This window comes from Ixodes scapularis, unplaced genomic scaffold (assembly GCF_016920785.2).
Source record: "Ixodes scapularis isolate PalLabHiFi unplaced genomic scaffold, ASM1692078v2 PGA_scaffold6__148_contigs__length_123643588, whole genome shotgun sequence".
Lineage (NCBI taxonomy): Eukaryota > Metazoa > Arthropoda > Arachnida > Ixodida > Ixodidae > Ixodes > Ixodes scapularis.
The window spans coordinates 7,433,636-7,450,018 of NW_024609881.1; the positions used below are offsets into that span (position 1 = coordinate 7,433,636).

General features: G+C 46.4%; 1 protein-coding gene across 1 annotated transcript in view; it reads left to right on the forward strand.

Annotated features, from left to right (window-relative positions):
• Positions 1-16,383, forward strand: part of LOC8032103 (protein outspread) — a 146,298-nt gene that overhangs the window by 61,635 nt on the left and 68,280 nt on the right. The window contains exons 4-7 of the mRNA XM_029966668.4: positions 2,631-2,782; positions 7,442-7,559; positions 10,355-10,541; positions 12,870-12,912. Of these exons, the coding sequence (XP_029822528.3) occupies positions 2,631-2,782; positions 7,442-7,559; positions 10,355-10,541; positions 12,870-12,912 (500 nt within the window). The remainder of the gene's footprint in view (positions 1-2,630; positions 2,783-7,441; positions 7,560-10,354; positions 10,542-12,869; positions 12,913-16,383) is intronic.

Here is a 16,383-nt window from a genome sequence, read left to right on the forward strand (position 1 = left end):
CCTAGGCATGGCTGCTCGTTCTATCAAATCGGGGGCTTAACATATAATTTGCAAAACTTACAAGTTTGGGAAATGTTAATAGTGGGCGCTTTAATGAAGTGGGCTCTTCTGCGGTAGTTATGGTAACTGTATGGCACAGCTTCACAGCCGTCAAAGGGAAATTTGGCTAGTACAGTATCACCACAAACATTGGGTTTTAATGGGCATCATGCAGTAGTGATTATATGAATGCATGCCAGTATCTCTAATAGGGAACTGCACCGAATTGATCCAAACTTATGCATACGTTGCTCCAGAGCTGCTCCAAAATATGATTTTTCTGATGCAAAAGTGCTTCTAAAGGAGATTTTCTTTGCTCCAAAAATTGCTCCAAACTCACAACTGGCCGGACTACCCCTCCACGCGCAGTGCCGCGCGAGGTAATTTCACCATTCTAGCCGTCAAACACTGGTGCTGATCTTTTTTTTCCGTTCTCTTATATATGGTGTTTGTATTATTGACAAAATATTATAATTTTTTGCCTGCTTGCGTAGCCCCCCCCCCCCCCCCCCCCCCCCCCAAAAAAAAAGCAACAACAACAAACAAACAACAATAACAAAGCCCTTAGGCAATGTGGGTACTGTGTGAACAGCAATTTTAATGTATCTTGATCCTGCCAATGAAGTTGCAAAACACAGAATATGCAGCGTGTTTTAAGCTCTGCTGGGTGTATGTTTACGAGCTCTCTTGGGCTTGGGAGTCCGCTGAATTCCACTAAATTTAGTGGTTTTAGTGGGAAGCATTTCTACTCTAAATTGCGTGTCTCCCCTAAATATAACTGGAGATTATGAACTTATACCAACTAGCCCAACTGTCCATTCTAGTATGTACAGACTTTGGAATTCAAAACAGCGTGAAAAAACGAGGGCCAGACGAAGAAGTAACATGGACGCAGCGCTGCGTCCGTGTTGCTTCTTCATCTGGTCCTCGTTTTTTCACGCTGTTTTGAATTCTGGAGCATGTGCCATCTCGCCCAAGCCTCAACTTTAGTATGTACAGCAGGAAAGCCTAAGTTGGTGTATAATTACACACAAGTTAAATTTTCCTATGAAATTTAGCGGGCCAATGCTTCCAGCTAAATTTAATGAGCAATAAGTAGGATAAATTTAGCATATTTCACTTTCGTATTCTACTTTCACATTACAGGTGTGCATTTATCATTCCACTTTCTTGGGGACATTTTTTTTATCCCTCCTTGCCTCTTTCCTTTTCCGGCTCTGTCCAAGTGGAAAGAGTGGCAGTTTTGTACGAGGGAATTGTCCCACTATTCCTCACTTGCAATGAACCGTATACGTGTCTGGGGAACACGTTAACCTGAAATTGGTGAGGAATTTTCGGGGAAATCATTAAAAAGTTGGCTAAGTTGGGGAAAACATGCAATGGTGGACAGCGCAGTGACGCGCCATGAAGCAAAAGGGTGTGGCGTGCGGTTGTGTAGATGCCCTTTTTCTTTGCATTACAGTTGCCCCTAGGCATTGTAGGCAGTGTGAGCTAGAACTCATCTTACATTTCCAAGCCATCCCTTCGAAGTTTTCCAGAACTAACAGATTTCAAAACTCTCCACTTTCTCTTGCCATTGCCGACTGGAACTCATTGCCCCCACACATTGTCCACGAAACTGGAGGAAAAAACAATTTCCATGTACTGTGAATTATTTTTGTTAACTACCCAAAAAAGTGAATGTTTGAACCACGTGTCTGATTTAAATGGCACTTACAGGGCTTGTTTGTGTTGATGTTGAGAACCTTTGTGCCAAAGTTTGTTAACCTGGTTGAAGTGCAATAAAATTGCAAATGTCCAAAGATGAAAGTGGGCGTGTGTGCATAGGAACACTATTGTTTTGAAATTACTTATAAATCTGTCGTTTTCATGTGTTAAATTGCTTGAGGACAGTTTAGAGCAGATAGCTGTGGAGCTATATTTCTATATTATACCATCTTTCGTGACAAAAAAGCCACAAAAACACAAATACTGGTTTCTAGAATTCTATCCTTTCTCCAAAATTTTCATTCTTGAGCATGAAAAATGACAAAAATAAAAAATACAATCTCATAGCTATCTTCCCCTTAAAATTTCACCCCAGAAAAACTCATGAAAATGAATCCAAGTTACGTAATAACAAAACAATAATTTTTCTTGAGTGAAATTTCTGCCCAAAAGTGGAATGGAGGAAAATGTGTCCAAAGTGCTCCAACCTCTACCTTTTCTTTAGCATCGGTAGACCGAAAATAATTTATAAGAAATTAACTATGCAGTGTAAACTAATGAAACTTCCTGGGAATACCCTTTAGATGTTGGCGGGGGTAAATATGACGTTTTTTAAAAGCAACTTTTTTTTGCAGAAATTATTTTTTCTAGGTAGTGTCCCCTCTTAAATGGGAACAGATCCCACAACCGTCGCAACCCCATCCTCTGCATTTTCTTGTTTTGCGACGGTTGGGGGATTTTATCGAAATACTCGAAGAAGACCTTGAAAGGTCAGAAATTTCGAAAAGGGAAATATGGTGGAAAGAGGTTAGGGCTAACGGGCAACGATGCCTTCGAGGGCGCCCGTGATCCTGCGTTGAGGCTGTTCTCCTTTCCTTGGGCAGCCCAACACGATCCCCCAGGCGGTGATCGACATGACCAAGGCGGTGGAGGTGGCCAGTGCGGAGGAACTGACGGGCAACCAGTTCTCCCTTGCCATCACCACTCCGGACAAGGTCCACTTCGTCAAGGGCACTGGCCGGGACGACAGCAAATGGTGAGCCCCCTCCCTTCCTCCGCCGTCCCGTCTGTCCTTTCTTTGACAGCCGACAGGTTCTTTCTTTCATTGCATTTATAGTTGAAGCCTATCGTTTTACGAGTATGTAGCAACAAGCTCTACCGTTAGCTGTTACCCAGCAGCCACCGGAGGAGTCGGGCCTTTTTGGCAAGCGGATCGGTGCTTCTCTGGTCAAAGCGAGAATGTATCCGCTGCTCGTCATTTGATGGTGTATTGGGACGCGGCCTTATCGATCCAAGTTGCAAACAATTCTTTCGCAAACTCTCCTCTTTGCCTTCGATGTATGGTAGCACTAACAACGTACGGCGTCCAGCTCGAAGCCTAAAGCCGACCGCAGTGTAATAGGCGATGTTAGAGCGGCTAGAGGTCGATGAGATCGGTTATCTCGTTGAAGCGATATCTGACGCTCCGACTTGGCCCATAGAGTCCGGTCTACGTCGCCATCTCGAGCAGACAACAAAAATTTCTCATTGGTTACCTACACTGAAGTAATTATAGAACCAAGAGAGACGCTTCCCGGGATTACATTCTTTTGCGATAGTAAGTGAACCCGAAAGATGAAAAGAATAAATCTGGGTTGTTAATAAAGGACATGCTCAAAATTTGGAGAAAACATTTCACGGCCCCGCAACGAGATGGCTCGAGTGTGGCGACTCTGGAGCATAGCTTATTTAGGGACTCTGCGTGGCACCTCCCTTTGGCTCACTTGTCGATTTACACTTGAAAAGCGTTCTTATTGTGCGTCTGCACTACCTGCATCGCTTTGCTGCTTTCCCAAAAATTCATCCTCTATCGTGCAAGCGGTATCACGTGAGTGGCAAAAAGATTTTAGCTCGAGGTAAACCCTATGCGAGATTGCAATGCTACTAGGGGTATTTGATGTGGTGATGAGGTAAATTATTTTATTTTTTAGGGACTACCATCAAATTTTTTTTTTCACGCTTTCTAAGGGGGCATGATCGATGGAGGCTTAATCCTTGGCTGTGTACATTAAAGCACTGCACGGACCCAGGCCAGCCCGAAAGCCCGACCCGGCCCGCGGGCCGGGCTCGGGCCGGGTAGCACATATTTTTTCGGGCCCGGGCCAGGCTCGGGCTTGAACAAAAAAGTTCTCGGGCCGCGCCGGCCCGGGCCGTGCCTGGGCAATCTTGTGCCGTAAATCATAAATTGTTGCTGATAGCAAGAAGTTTGCTCATTAATCTTTTAGGTTCATTGAATACAAAAAAGCGAAGTGCAAATTCACTACAGCATTGTTAAAAATAGTAACTAAAAGACGTCTTGAAGCTAGAAAGCCTTCAAGCTTTTTCCGTGTGAGCGAGGGTTCAGTGTTATAAATTGTAAACAAAATAAAGTCCCAGTCATATGCTTGTCAACCTGTCTGATTCATCGCTATCAAAAATATCTAGTTCACTATTAGGAAGATTTAGAAAAATGTAGGCAAGCGCTTTGAGTACCATAAAAATAACGTTGCGATGTAAAACCTATGGCGATGCTAATTTTAGCTTGCCCAAAGTGCTTGAGTACGTTATTCTAAGACTCCCTTATTGCACAGAGCGCGACACTATATTAGCGCGAACAAGGGATCGTCGTGTTTTTATGTTTATCTCATAGCATCAAAACGCTGTTTTCAAAACTATTAGTGTTTTTAGAAGTGCTCATCTGGGCCAAAGACTTAAGCGGTATACTTTGGTGCCTACTAATACCATTTCGATGTAAAATTCGAAAAAAGAGCCAACGTCGTGTTCGCGGTATCAGTGTCGCGCAGTGTACATAGTCCGTTCCGCGTTTGCACGTTTTGGGAACCATCTTGAAAAAAACGTTTTAAGGGGTTAAGTAGGAATATATTAAACTTAATCTTGCCTGAAAGGGTTGTATATTTTAAGAACGCGTTGACATGTAAAGCTACTTGAGAACATATTCTTAAACAGAAAAGGTGCGCAGACCAGGCTTAGAACGATGGAGACTTTTTGCGAAGAGGTTGCGATGTGCAGGGCCTTATAAAAGTAGGTTGAAACGGGACGCGTTCAAACGCAAAGGGTGTTTCGGAAACTGCTTCAAATAAGAAGGGCGTTTAGGGAATGGGTCGAAACAGGACAAATTCAAACGAGAAGGGCGTTTAGGGAACTGGTCGAAACGGGACGGGTTCATATGGGAAGGGCGTTTAAAGAATGGGTCGAAACAGGACGAGGTTCAAATGGGGAGCTCGTTTCGGGAACGGGTGGAAACGGGACGAGTTCAAACGGGAATGGGTTGTTTCGGGCTACAGCCATCGGGCCGGGTGGGGCCTAGAAATTGAAATTCTGTCGGGCTCGGGCCGGGCCCGGGCCGTGTCTCTACCGAGCCGGGTCGGGCCAGGCCTAGAAATAAAAAATTCTGGCGGGCTCGGGCCGGGCCCGGGTGGTGTCTCTTCCGGGCCGGGTTGGGCCGGGCCTAGAAATAAAAAATTCTGTCGGGCTCGGGCCGGGCCCGGGCCGTGCCTCTACCGGGCCGGGCCTAGAAATTCCGGCCCGTGCAGTGCTCTAGTGTACATATCCAGCAAGCGTCCATATATGGATTGTATGTGTATGCAGGGTGTAATCTAGCTGTCTGTACGGCATATGTGTGTATCTTGTGTGGACTCTCGTGCGTAAGATTGACAGAAAAATGTTGGCCGACAAAACTAATGGCAGTGTGCAGGAGGCGACAAAATGGTGCTACATAGAATGTAAGGAATGTTCTCCTTTGTTTGCTCGCACGAGCCTTTCTGACTGAATGCACTGAAAAACGGGGAAGGCCGAACATTCAAATTTCTGTCAACTGGTTGTGGTCATACTCCTATATAAGATGTCAGAAATAAGACAGGATTGAATATAAAACGGTTAGTCAAATGCTGATTTTCGTTACCCAATTAACGTGTCGATCCTTTAAAACAATATTTGTTTTTTCTTTTATATTTTCGCGAGACAGACCGCATTACTTTCGAGGTGAAATAATATTGTAGCATGAAAAGCTGATTTGTGCAGCTTAGTGGAAACCACTTTATTTTTGCAAGTTCAATGTTGCACGAATTTTGGGGGAAGTAGGTTTTAAAAATATTTTGTGACTTGGACAATACGCTATTTGCAGCTCCAACGCCCTATGGGTGGCGGGGCGGTAGTTCCAAGATGGCAGAAGAGATGGGGATAGATTCTCCACGATCTTCAGTGCACCTGCTCGCTGATGCTGGTCAGCGCGCTAGAAATGATTTATTTGTCTAAAAATGTGAAGCACTTAGGGCAGGATAATATTACAGGTGACAGAGATGTTGATGCACGTTAGGAAAACGAGCATATCGATATTTAAAACTTGCGAAGCTTTGTGGTGGGCGAGCTCGTTTTAGGCACAGGCCACGTCACTGTTTGTGGCAGAATATTTTTGGGGGTGATGAGGATATCGTATTTGCACTTTGCCTGGCTATTAGTGCTCTAAAAAGTGAGCCGCGCACTGGGACCGTCAAACTTCAGAAGAGCAGCATTGCAGTATTGATGTCTTCGTGTCACTGGTTCTCCACTCGCTGCTCACCGTCTTGGTTTTAGTGTATTGCAACACATGATCAAACTGTTCTTTGGTCATTGATATCAAGTTCGTTACCGCAGGCTACCGTGCGGTGTAGTATTGCAACCGGGAGCTCACGCTGCGCCTTTGAAGCACAATTTTCAGCGCGTGCCAGGAGCGTTGCCATGCTCATGGTAGCCTGCGGTAATGCTATGCTAAAACTGCCTATTACCATTATCATTTAGGGGTTTTATTTATTGCTCTTCCAAAGATAGATATTTTAATACACCGTACATGGTTTGTACCGTTTTCTTTGCAACGTTGCAGCCCCTCTTGCCAAAACTGCCCATTCTAAGCTCTCGCCACGAACGGCTGGCTAACACAGACGCACTTAAAATACTTGGAGCATTTCTTTATTTGCTTTGTAATTACCTGAAAATAAGTATGCATATTCTGTCTTTCGAAATTGCTTGGAATAAATGGTCATGCTCCGTGTAACGGCCTTAGAATGTGAACCCATTTCCGATGTGTATTGCTCGACATAGCGTTGCGCGACGAGTTTTCTCCTACTTAGGGCAAAGAATGGACTTTTCGTAGACCGTGTGCTAGAGCAGAGCAGAGCATATATGCATTATTAGCGGGAGCATTTGCCATCACAATGAGCACAGATTGAGTTGGCGACCATGCACAAGACCAGAAAACTGGAGCATATGCGATATACGAAAAGTCCCTAATGAAATTAGACATCCCAGTCTTTCGTGCAACGCTGTTGCAAGGTGGAGCACAAAAATTCCTATTTCAACGTGCTAACTATTTTCCTTAAAACGGCTTCACGCATCAAGGTCGACAGCCCCTGCCACCGTTTCCGCACCGCCGCTGCTGTCCCCGCTCCTCTGGTTCCCGGTTCATGCACGAGAGGGCGAGCAGCGGGCTGGAGTTGCAAGTATATTCGTTACCATGGAGCGTTTTGCGAGATCAATTTTTTGCTATATTTACAGAGTCACGAAATTGGGTTAGGTTCAGCTGGCCTTTATGGTGGGCTTTGGCTTTGGGACGAAAAAGTGAATTCTTTAGTGAATGGAAAGAAGTTTTTGGAAGTGGTGGGACAATTGACACTGTGCGCAGGTGGTTTGACGTGCTGTCCCAGTTTCCCGGCAACATGGTGCGCAGCAAGAACAAGCGCAATGTGTGCAGCCTGCCGGTCACGAAGGCGCCACCCGCCGTTGCCATTCTGTCCTGCCAGGTAATGTTGTTTACAGTGTCGGGGACGGCGTACGTCCAAAATTGTTCCGCCCCAAGTGTCACGCTGTCGGCGGCCACAATCCTGTCATGCCAGCGGCGTTAGACGTGGCAGATGTCCGCTGCAGGTCCAGGGAAGCATGCCCTCGTGGTTTTCTTCCACAACGCCCAACTGCCGGGACATTCGGCAGCGTGGCAGTCTGGGTTTTGCAATGTCATTACAGTGTAGACCGCATATAACGTATGTCGCGGGAGTCGCGAAAATCCGCACTATAAGCGGTACCGCGCTATAACTAAAACATCAATTTTTCAGGCCAAAATACATGCCATATGAGACAACTTACACTTGTAAAAGAATTTATTTTATGTTAGATGAAAAATAAAGCTTAGTTTGAGGAAAGTCTTTATTTCACCAGACTAGTACAGTTCTGTCTGAAGTGTGTTACACATTTTGGAAGAAATGAGCGGCTTTTGCCTGGCGCTGCCTTTTAACGGCGTCGCGGGTTGCGGACGGACGTTGCGAGCATTCAGGATTGCTAACCCTAATCCCTTTTTTCCGGAGATGAAAACGCTTGAAAATTCGCATCCTTCATACGGTACGCGCCAGTAATACCTTGAACTTGAGCACACGGATGAAATGTGCCAAATGGAAGTCCGGGCAATGTTCGAGGACACAAATGCTTAGAAGTCACCACTGTAGTCGAATTAAGCAAACACGACGACACGGGCGTTTCTGCCGTCTTGAGAGCGCCGCCACGACATCGCCGCACAAGTAGGTGGATCTTCCCTTCTAATACGTGCTGGGTTATCATAGCGACACACAACGAAAATTCACAGTCAAGGATAGCGCTTTTACGCGGAACGATGAGATGAACGCCGTCTACGACGACGATCACAACCGACGCCGTGTTTGCGGATAGAAGCAGCCGGCCCGCGACCGGCATGCAACGCGCGCGAACAGTTCTCCTCGACCTGCGATTGGTCCGTCGCTGCGGTTGTTTGTTTCCAACGCAGCGGAGGGACGCACGCACGTGAACGACACGTGCGTGCGTCCCTTCGTCGCTATGGCAACTGAAGCCTTTCGCTTCTTCCCGCTTCTTCGAGCAACTCTGCTCAGGAGCAACTGCCACGCGAGTGCCGCTTGCTGCTCGCGCCGTCAGCGCCTTTATCTAGTGTCGCACAGGGAAGCGCGCTCGCTGCTCCGGTCGTCGGCGCGGCCGGAGGGCTGTGCCAGAAACCGCACTATAACTGGTATTTCCCTTCACGCGCCTGCATTTTAAGCGGTATGTAATTACATAAAGTTTTATGGGAGACGAACCGGTGGTTTAAAAAAAACGCGTTATACCCGGTCCTGCACTATAAGCGGTTACGTTGTAAGTGGTCTATACTGTACTTTAGGACAACTTTGGATGCACAGGTAGGGTCAGAGATGCAGGCACCCTAGTCTGGCCGAGCACGTTTCCCGTACGCGCTGTGCCGCATCGCAGACTGTGGTCTGTTTATGAGTGCGGAAAGAAGAAACGACGTTGAAAACGCTCTTCTCCAATCGGCGGGACTCGGGCGGGAACAGCCCTCCGAGCTCTTTGCGGCTGCGTCGTCTGCTTTGAGGTCAACGCTAAACCCGTTGACAGGCAGACCTTTTGAGGAATGCTCGACTCCCAAAAAACTTCATGCCTGGGTAGAACTTATACAGTGCAATCCACTTGTAACAGTAATGAGAAAATCCGAAAATGTAATCGTTATAACCGATTGTCATTGTATCTGGTCTGGAAACTGAGCATTTTTAGTCTAGAAACTCTAGGAACTGATTGTTATGAGCGGTACATCATTATATGTGGTATCGTTATAAGTGGGTTGCACCGTATATCGCAAAGTGAATGTTCCCCGGGAAAATAAAAAGGTCTCCCGGGCAAAACCAAAGTGTATCTATGTCAATTTCCAACCTTAGGCTGAGGGAGGTTGCCTTTGAGACTCGCTGTGTAGACACGTGGATAATGCCACACTCTGGAACAGACTATGCTAATCAGATGTCGAAAGGCACAGTGGCACGTTTTTTAAGTCGTTTGACTGAACTGAATATAGGCGCGTGGTATGAATCCCGGCAAAGTGTTTACTCAATGTTTTTGAGGCAGTGTCTGCGGAATTTGTGATTCTTGAAAATCTGGGTCAATCGATTACTGTTCTCCTCCCCACCTGTTGTTTATTTTTTGTGTCGTAAGTATTATTGCTAAAATATGGCATGGATGTACACGCTGTCCTCTCTGCCGCTGCGGGGAGGCAGAGGCTCGTTTAGTAACAACGGAGTTGCTTTTTCTCTTTCTCCCTTTGAACGGAGAGGAAGAAATAAAGGATTTGAATAAGTTGGTGACAGGCTAAGAGTGCTCCTCCGACCTCTCTCCACTTCGGCAGAGCGAATGCTGGAAAGGAGGCGACCTCCTCTCTAGTATGTGTTGGCCTTTTATTAAAGGCTGACACATACTTCGTGCTTTCCACTTTTGCCCGACTCCTCCTTTCCTATATCGTCTCCACTTTTTACCTTGCCCCAACTTGGCTTCCCTCGCAGGTTAGGAGAGGGGAGTGCTAAAAGGATTATTTTCTAATGCATTTTATGCATCAGAAGACTTCGAAGGTGAAGGTCACTGCCAATTTTCGAGACTGAAGTCTTGCCCTAAGCATCAGTAAGGCGAAGGGGTGTGAAGATGTGTCCGGGCATTCATTGTTTTTTCTTGCCCGGTGGGGACGGCGTCGTGCCTCGCAACCCAGAGCTACCCCGAAACATGCCCTCGCTCTCGTTGGCAGACGCAGTATGGCGACGGCGGAAACGGGGTTCCGGCGTACCGCAACGGAAGCGTGGACACGGCGCAGAACCCGGCGGAGCACCGCCACCTGAACAGCAACGGTACAAACAACATCAACAACGTCCTCAACATTGGTGGGAGCAACAACAACAAGGACGTCGGGGAAGACAGTGGCCTGTGCGAGGAAGGTACGATCGCCGTTCAGTTGTGTCCCTCGGGAGTCTGGCAGCACGTAAAGTCTGCTTAGTGCGCTTGCGCCTGGTTGCAAATTGGTTGCGAGTCTTGTGCCCTCTCTTTAGAGAGACTTTGCAACTGCTCGGTCACGGGGTGGCCATATTTGCTATATGAGCTGCGAGGAGAGGACAAAAGCATGTCTGCAAACGCTCGCCGCTTCTCGCCACTCGACAATGCGATGCGTGCCCACTTGCGTCCGCCATTTCCCTATGGTTTCTGTTGGACCCTCTCTTTCTAGACTCTCTTTAGAGAGATTAAAAACCATGGAGAGCCAGTTTAATGGTAGACGCCTCCCACGGAGATTATTGCGAGAGCACGTGCGTAGCATTGTCGCGAGGACAATAGCAGACGATGAATGCATTGGTCACATCCTCGGACCTCGTATTGCAAACGTGGCTCATAAACCATAGACTCTCTGCAATAGAGACTCTCTCTTACGAAACACTGGCACCATCTATAAGATGGCGTATTGTTAGATTGAGGGTCTTGCACTATCGGCGATCCCTATTTAACATGCTTGTTTATAGCATCAAGTTCTTTCAAACCCACGGTGAAGGATGATATACTAGATGGAAATTCACCCTTCAGATGGCGCCAGCGTGTTCTCTTGTCGTAAGAGATGGCAAAATTGCACGCCCGGTTGCAACCGAATGCATGAACCTGCCTTAGTCTGAAAAATATGTTGACGTTATTTCCTCGTGCAGGATTCATCCGAGTAACACCATTCAGTGTGTGCGCTTATCCAGAAAACAAAAAATGGCATGCTCTGTACTACAGTGAAATACCACTTGAACAAACTTTGAAAAGTAAAAGTTTGCTTAAAGGGGTGCGGAAATGAAATTTTAGCGCCAATCTTTCTGCATAAATATGAGCTAGAGAAAGGCACCACCTCGGAAATATCAATATCGCGCTGTAAAACATAGGAGGGCTAATTTTAAACCTAATTAAACGATTTCAAATTCACATCTGGTGGATGGTGGGAAATTTCTCGTGACATCATTTGTGGCATAGGAGCAGCGCCGTTCTGCGGCAATACGGCGTGCCGGCAGAATTCGCCTAGGCCTGAACGCGTTTGCAAAGCCTTAGCGGAGAAAGCCAAAGCGTAGTTGGCCACAGTGAGCTCGTTCTCGTTGCAGCTCTTTGCACAACACGACCCGAGCATGCTTCTGGCACGGCCGGTATTAGTTGCTGCGAGCCGACGTTTGGGACGGCAAAATATTTTGCCGTCTCAATATAAGGTGGTAATTTGTTAAAAGTGGGAAGCCAAATATTGGCGGCAGCAGCCTCGAAAGGGAAAGGGAACAAACCTCGGAGATAAAAAAACTTGCAGCATTTTTATCGAAGAGTGAAAAGAAAAGCAGATCGCTTTATCCAAGAAATTTTCTTGGGCAATTGGTATTGTGACCATGAGTTACTTAAGGCGTCGCAAGATCACTGTCTCTGTTGCTGCTTTCCCCTTTGTTCCGAAGGAGTTTGCTTTGTGTCTCCGCAGTCGTCGGTACTTCTCGACGTTCGTCGTCCGAGATTTCTTAGTCCTCACCTTGGCAGCACACAAGGTCTACAATCTCAAAATTCGCAGCAGGAGCAACAATGTCCGATCTAACTTATTTTCTGCACACTATCGTATTGGTAAGCCCGAGGAATCCCACCCAAAGGACACTCTTTGAGCTTCAAATCACACTTTTCCTCGCTCGAGAAATTCTTCTCGAACCCATCCAGTACATCTGACTCGTTCTGCAAGATTAAAGCGATGCTGGGACTGCCGAGATATTGAGTTCCTCGAGATTGGGTACTTGGGCCGGCCACCTGTTTTTGTCACAGATCAAAGAGACTTTGAATAAACACCTTCAAGTAGACTTGCCTGCTTTCGGCAGCTACTCCTCGGCCTTCGTTGTAAGAGTGGTCGGTTGCCGATCTGCTTTCAGTAATCCACGTACCAGCGCACAGGTAGGCGGTCATAATCCGGTTGAAAATACGTGCATTTCGGTCGGGACTGCGTTCAACTTTGAATGATGCGATAATATGAAAAGACGGATTTCGTTATAATGAGGGACTGCCATAGTTTGTTTGAGCGATATTTCACCGTAATAAAAACAATCAATAGGCCCGATGAAATCGCGATTACGACGGGAAATGAGGAATTCGTCGTTGATCTTCATTTCAAAGGGGGTTGTGGTCTTTTCGAGAAAATGTCTCGCACATTCTCAAAAAATGCATGAAGGATTGTTCCCCCACGCGTGGCCTGCTGGGCTCAAGTTTATCTCTGCTGTCTTCTCTCGCAGTTCACCCTCCACAGAATGGGATCGCCTTGTGCCGGCTGGACAGGTAAGCACCATCCTGATTCACTTTTACTCCATATTTGCAGTAAAATTTGGCACGGATGGCGAGTGTCGAAAACCCGTTGTCGCTAGTTCCGGTTATGTAGTTTATATAGAGTCTTGGCACTTGGAAACTGCTACTTTAGTTGTCACGAAATATGTGCAGGCTAAAAGAAGGGCATCTAAAGAATGTAAGGCGAAGCAATAAAATCTGTCAGCCTCTCCACTCGTGAAGAAGGAAGACCAGTGGAGCTGTACTCGATACACTGTGTGCTTCTTCTTCGTCGTCGTCTGTTTTTCGCGCTGTTTCCTACGATGAATTCCCACCAACGGGCCCAACTATCCATTCTTCTATTATAGCTGGAAAGGTTGCCACCATCTACGAGCGACGGCGGAAACCATACTGGTTGTGTGCTTGCCGCCGTCGCTTATAGATGGCGGTAGCTGTCCAGGTAGGTTTGTGTCGACATACACGGACACGATCCTGGGGAACCTAGCCGTTAACAGCTCCGCTGTAAAAAAAGTGACAAAATGTCTTCTATTTTTTTTAATAGCATGCTAAACTACAAAATTTGAGAACTCATTGTTTTTCACACTTTATCGGTATAAACAATTAATAAAAGCAAGAATCAGATTGTTTGGAAGGCAATGACACATGTTTTATGTGGCATCAGTTTGATTGTGATACTCTAAAAACTCTACTCTGAAACAAATTGGAAGGTGTAGGTTTCTGCAGAGGCATGTTTGTACAAAGCTTGAAACTATTTATTGTCTTTACAAGGCTACATTACACTAGAAACATATTCTGTTTCTAATAGTTAGGGATTGAACGCAATTCAAAGACGTGGCAGACGACAGTTGCCAGAACCCCATCCCTTTTAGCATTCTTTAAAACTAGTAAACATGTGTGAACTTGCAAATAAGACGCATTGTCTTTTGTGTGGTATACGCTGCAACATATAAAATTATCAGGGGTGAGCGAATACTCGAATATACTAATCGAATAATAAGTTCCCCTAATAATTCGATTCGCAAATCGAATTCCTATAATTGGGTCACTCGAATATTCAGTATTATTCAGCAAAACACGCACGGTTGGCACGGAGCTGATAATAGGACTGTTTTTTCTCCCGATGTTAGCGCAGTGTAGTGCCACTAAATAAGCTACACTTCAGAGTAACGATATTTGGCCATATTGTGTCTTAAAATCATGGTTGCCAGCTATCTGAAGCTTTATCTGAAGTCACAGGAAACGCTTTTCCGCCCTTCAGAAATGTTTAAACATTTCGCGACAGAGCAAAGCAATCTTACATGAGCTTCCTAACACCAAATCTATTGCTGAGGAAGTCACACTTTTGAATCATGCCGATTGGCAGTTGCGTCTGCTCTGCATACGAGCCAAAATGGCGGCGCCCACAACAATGTCGGGGAACGGAGTGCTGATACTCTAAGCAGAGCTCATTCAGTGGCTCTGGCGCTGTGCTGTTGGACAGACCATGCGAGAAACGCCTCTTGGTCTTCCGCAGGCTAGGAAAAAAAAAGTAATGAACGCCACAAACCTTATGCACGCAGATTGAATCACGATCGTGACACAATCTAATCTTGAATCGCAACCAAAACATCCCATTTGCTCCACTTGCAGATACAAATTCTTGGGAGGCGGGAATTCCTTGTCACGCCTAATTTTGCCCCTCGTTTCAAATTGAGGCATCGATGTAGAACACACTGGGCACACTCGCAGAAATCGACGACTGCAAGATCACAAAAAAAAAAGTCCTATTTTTCGCCCACAATGTGCAAAAAATCGAAAGCGGTAGTTGTAACACGGTCGCGCAATGCGAGTGGAATGGTGCTCTCACACACTCGAGGACGGAAGTGCGACGTGGTTAAGTGTCATGGCCGTCACATGGTTGGTGTCGTGGATGGCACTGACGACTGCCACGAGTGATCTGTGAAGCAAGTGGGTAAGCGCGGTGGAAGTTTCTAAAACCACCCAACATTACACGTAGCAACTGGATGCTGCCAAAGTGGGATTTCGCATGATGGGAGTAATGTTGGAAAACAAGTCTTTCAAGCAGATGACACAGACGATGACGAACCTTTAGTGTATAATATGATAATTCTTTGGGTTTTGAGGACCTGCAGTGAGTTAGTAGCGAGTTCTTTAAAGGTCTCACCGTGGAGTGCTGACTGCAGTACCTCGTAAAACTTACTTATACAAGATCGAATGCCTTCCTGCTCCCTTGGGGGAAAAGAAAGAGCACTTGTTCCTTAAAGGGGTCATGAAATGCTTTTCCAACTTTTTCCTGTTTCGCTTTCCTCCTCAACCCATAAATCGCGCATTCCACCCAACAGTTCAAGAAGATGAAAAGAAGGGAGGCCCCTCTCGCTCGGAACTTGGTTTGTGTACCCGGAGAGAGCCATTGTCCCCCTAGAAGATTAGCCCGTCGCTCAAAACTCAGACAAAAGTTTCTTTCCCCAGCCCGTTCACCCCTAAGCTGAACGTGCTGTGGAATCTACGTGCTCCTTGGGCTAGCCACACTTTTGCCACGTAAGCGTGGCAAATGTGGCTGCGGAGAATGAAGTCAGGTGATGAAACGGAGGTGGCTGATTGGTCCGGCAAGCGCGTAGCTTTCACCACAATGTCAGCTTAGGGGAAAAGGGTCTAAATGAGGTCCGGTTTTGTGTGACGTCAGTTTGGACCCGATGACGCGCTTTTTGGACCGCGGATGTATCACAGTGAAAAGGCAGAGCGGTTACGAAGGGGAGGAGGAACGAAATAGTCCGCTGTGTTTTCAAATTTTCGCACTGAATGTCAGGCTTTTGACTTTCTACCTTTTTTCTTTTGACCCACTGAACGATGTTCTATTAGTAAAATCCCAATCTAAAATGATCTATCCCAACCCAAAAATCGTTTCATGGGCCTTTTAAAGAAATGACAAATTTGCGGAAGGACTACCTATTCGACTAGCCTGGTACATATACTTGAGAATGACTTAAAGAGACAATGAAGATGATTTTATTTAATTTTTTTAAATGGTGTTCTAATGCTTCTGGGAACATAGCATGCTGCCCAATTTTTTGTAGACATTTGTGACGCATATTTTTGTGCCTACGAAAGAAGTAAAGAAACCGAAACTGAACAATCTCCATTCTCGTTTCTGGGCCTCCGAAAACGGAGGTGACGTAGGGAGGGACGTCAAGTGTGAATAGTCGATATCGGTAGTATTTAGGAGCTCGAGACTCTGGCTACCGCAGTGGGTTATAGCAGTGCGGTGGCGTGGTCGTTTCGCCGAATCTGTCAACATGGACGGCAATGGCGCTCTCGCGAGTGAGTTTGAGCTTCCAGTCAGTGACCGAACGCCAACAGAACAGGAGTATGTGTGTGGCGGCCTCTGCCATCACCCGACGAAGACCCCCCAGCCGGCAACCAGTGGCCCGCATGCCGAAGGACGGACGCGGGGGAGATGCCGAGGGG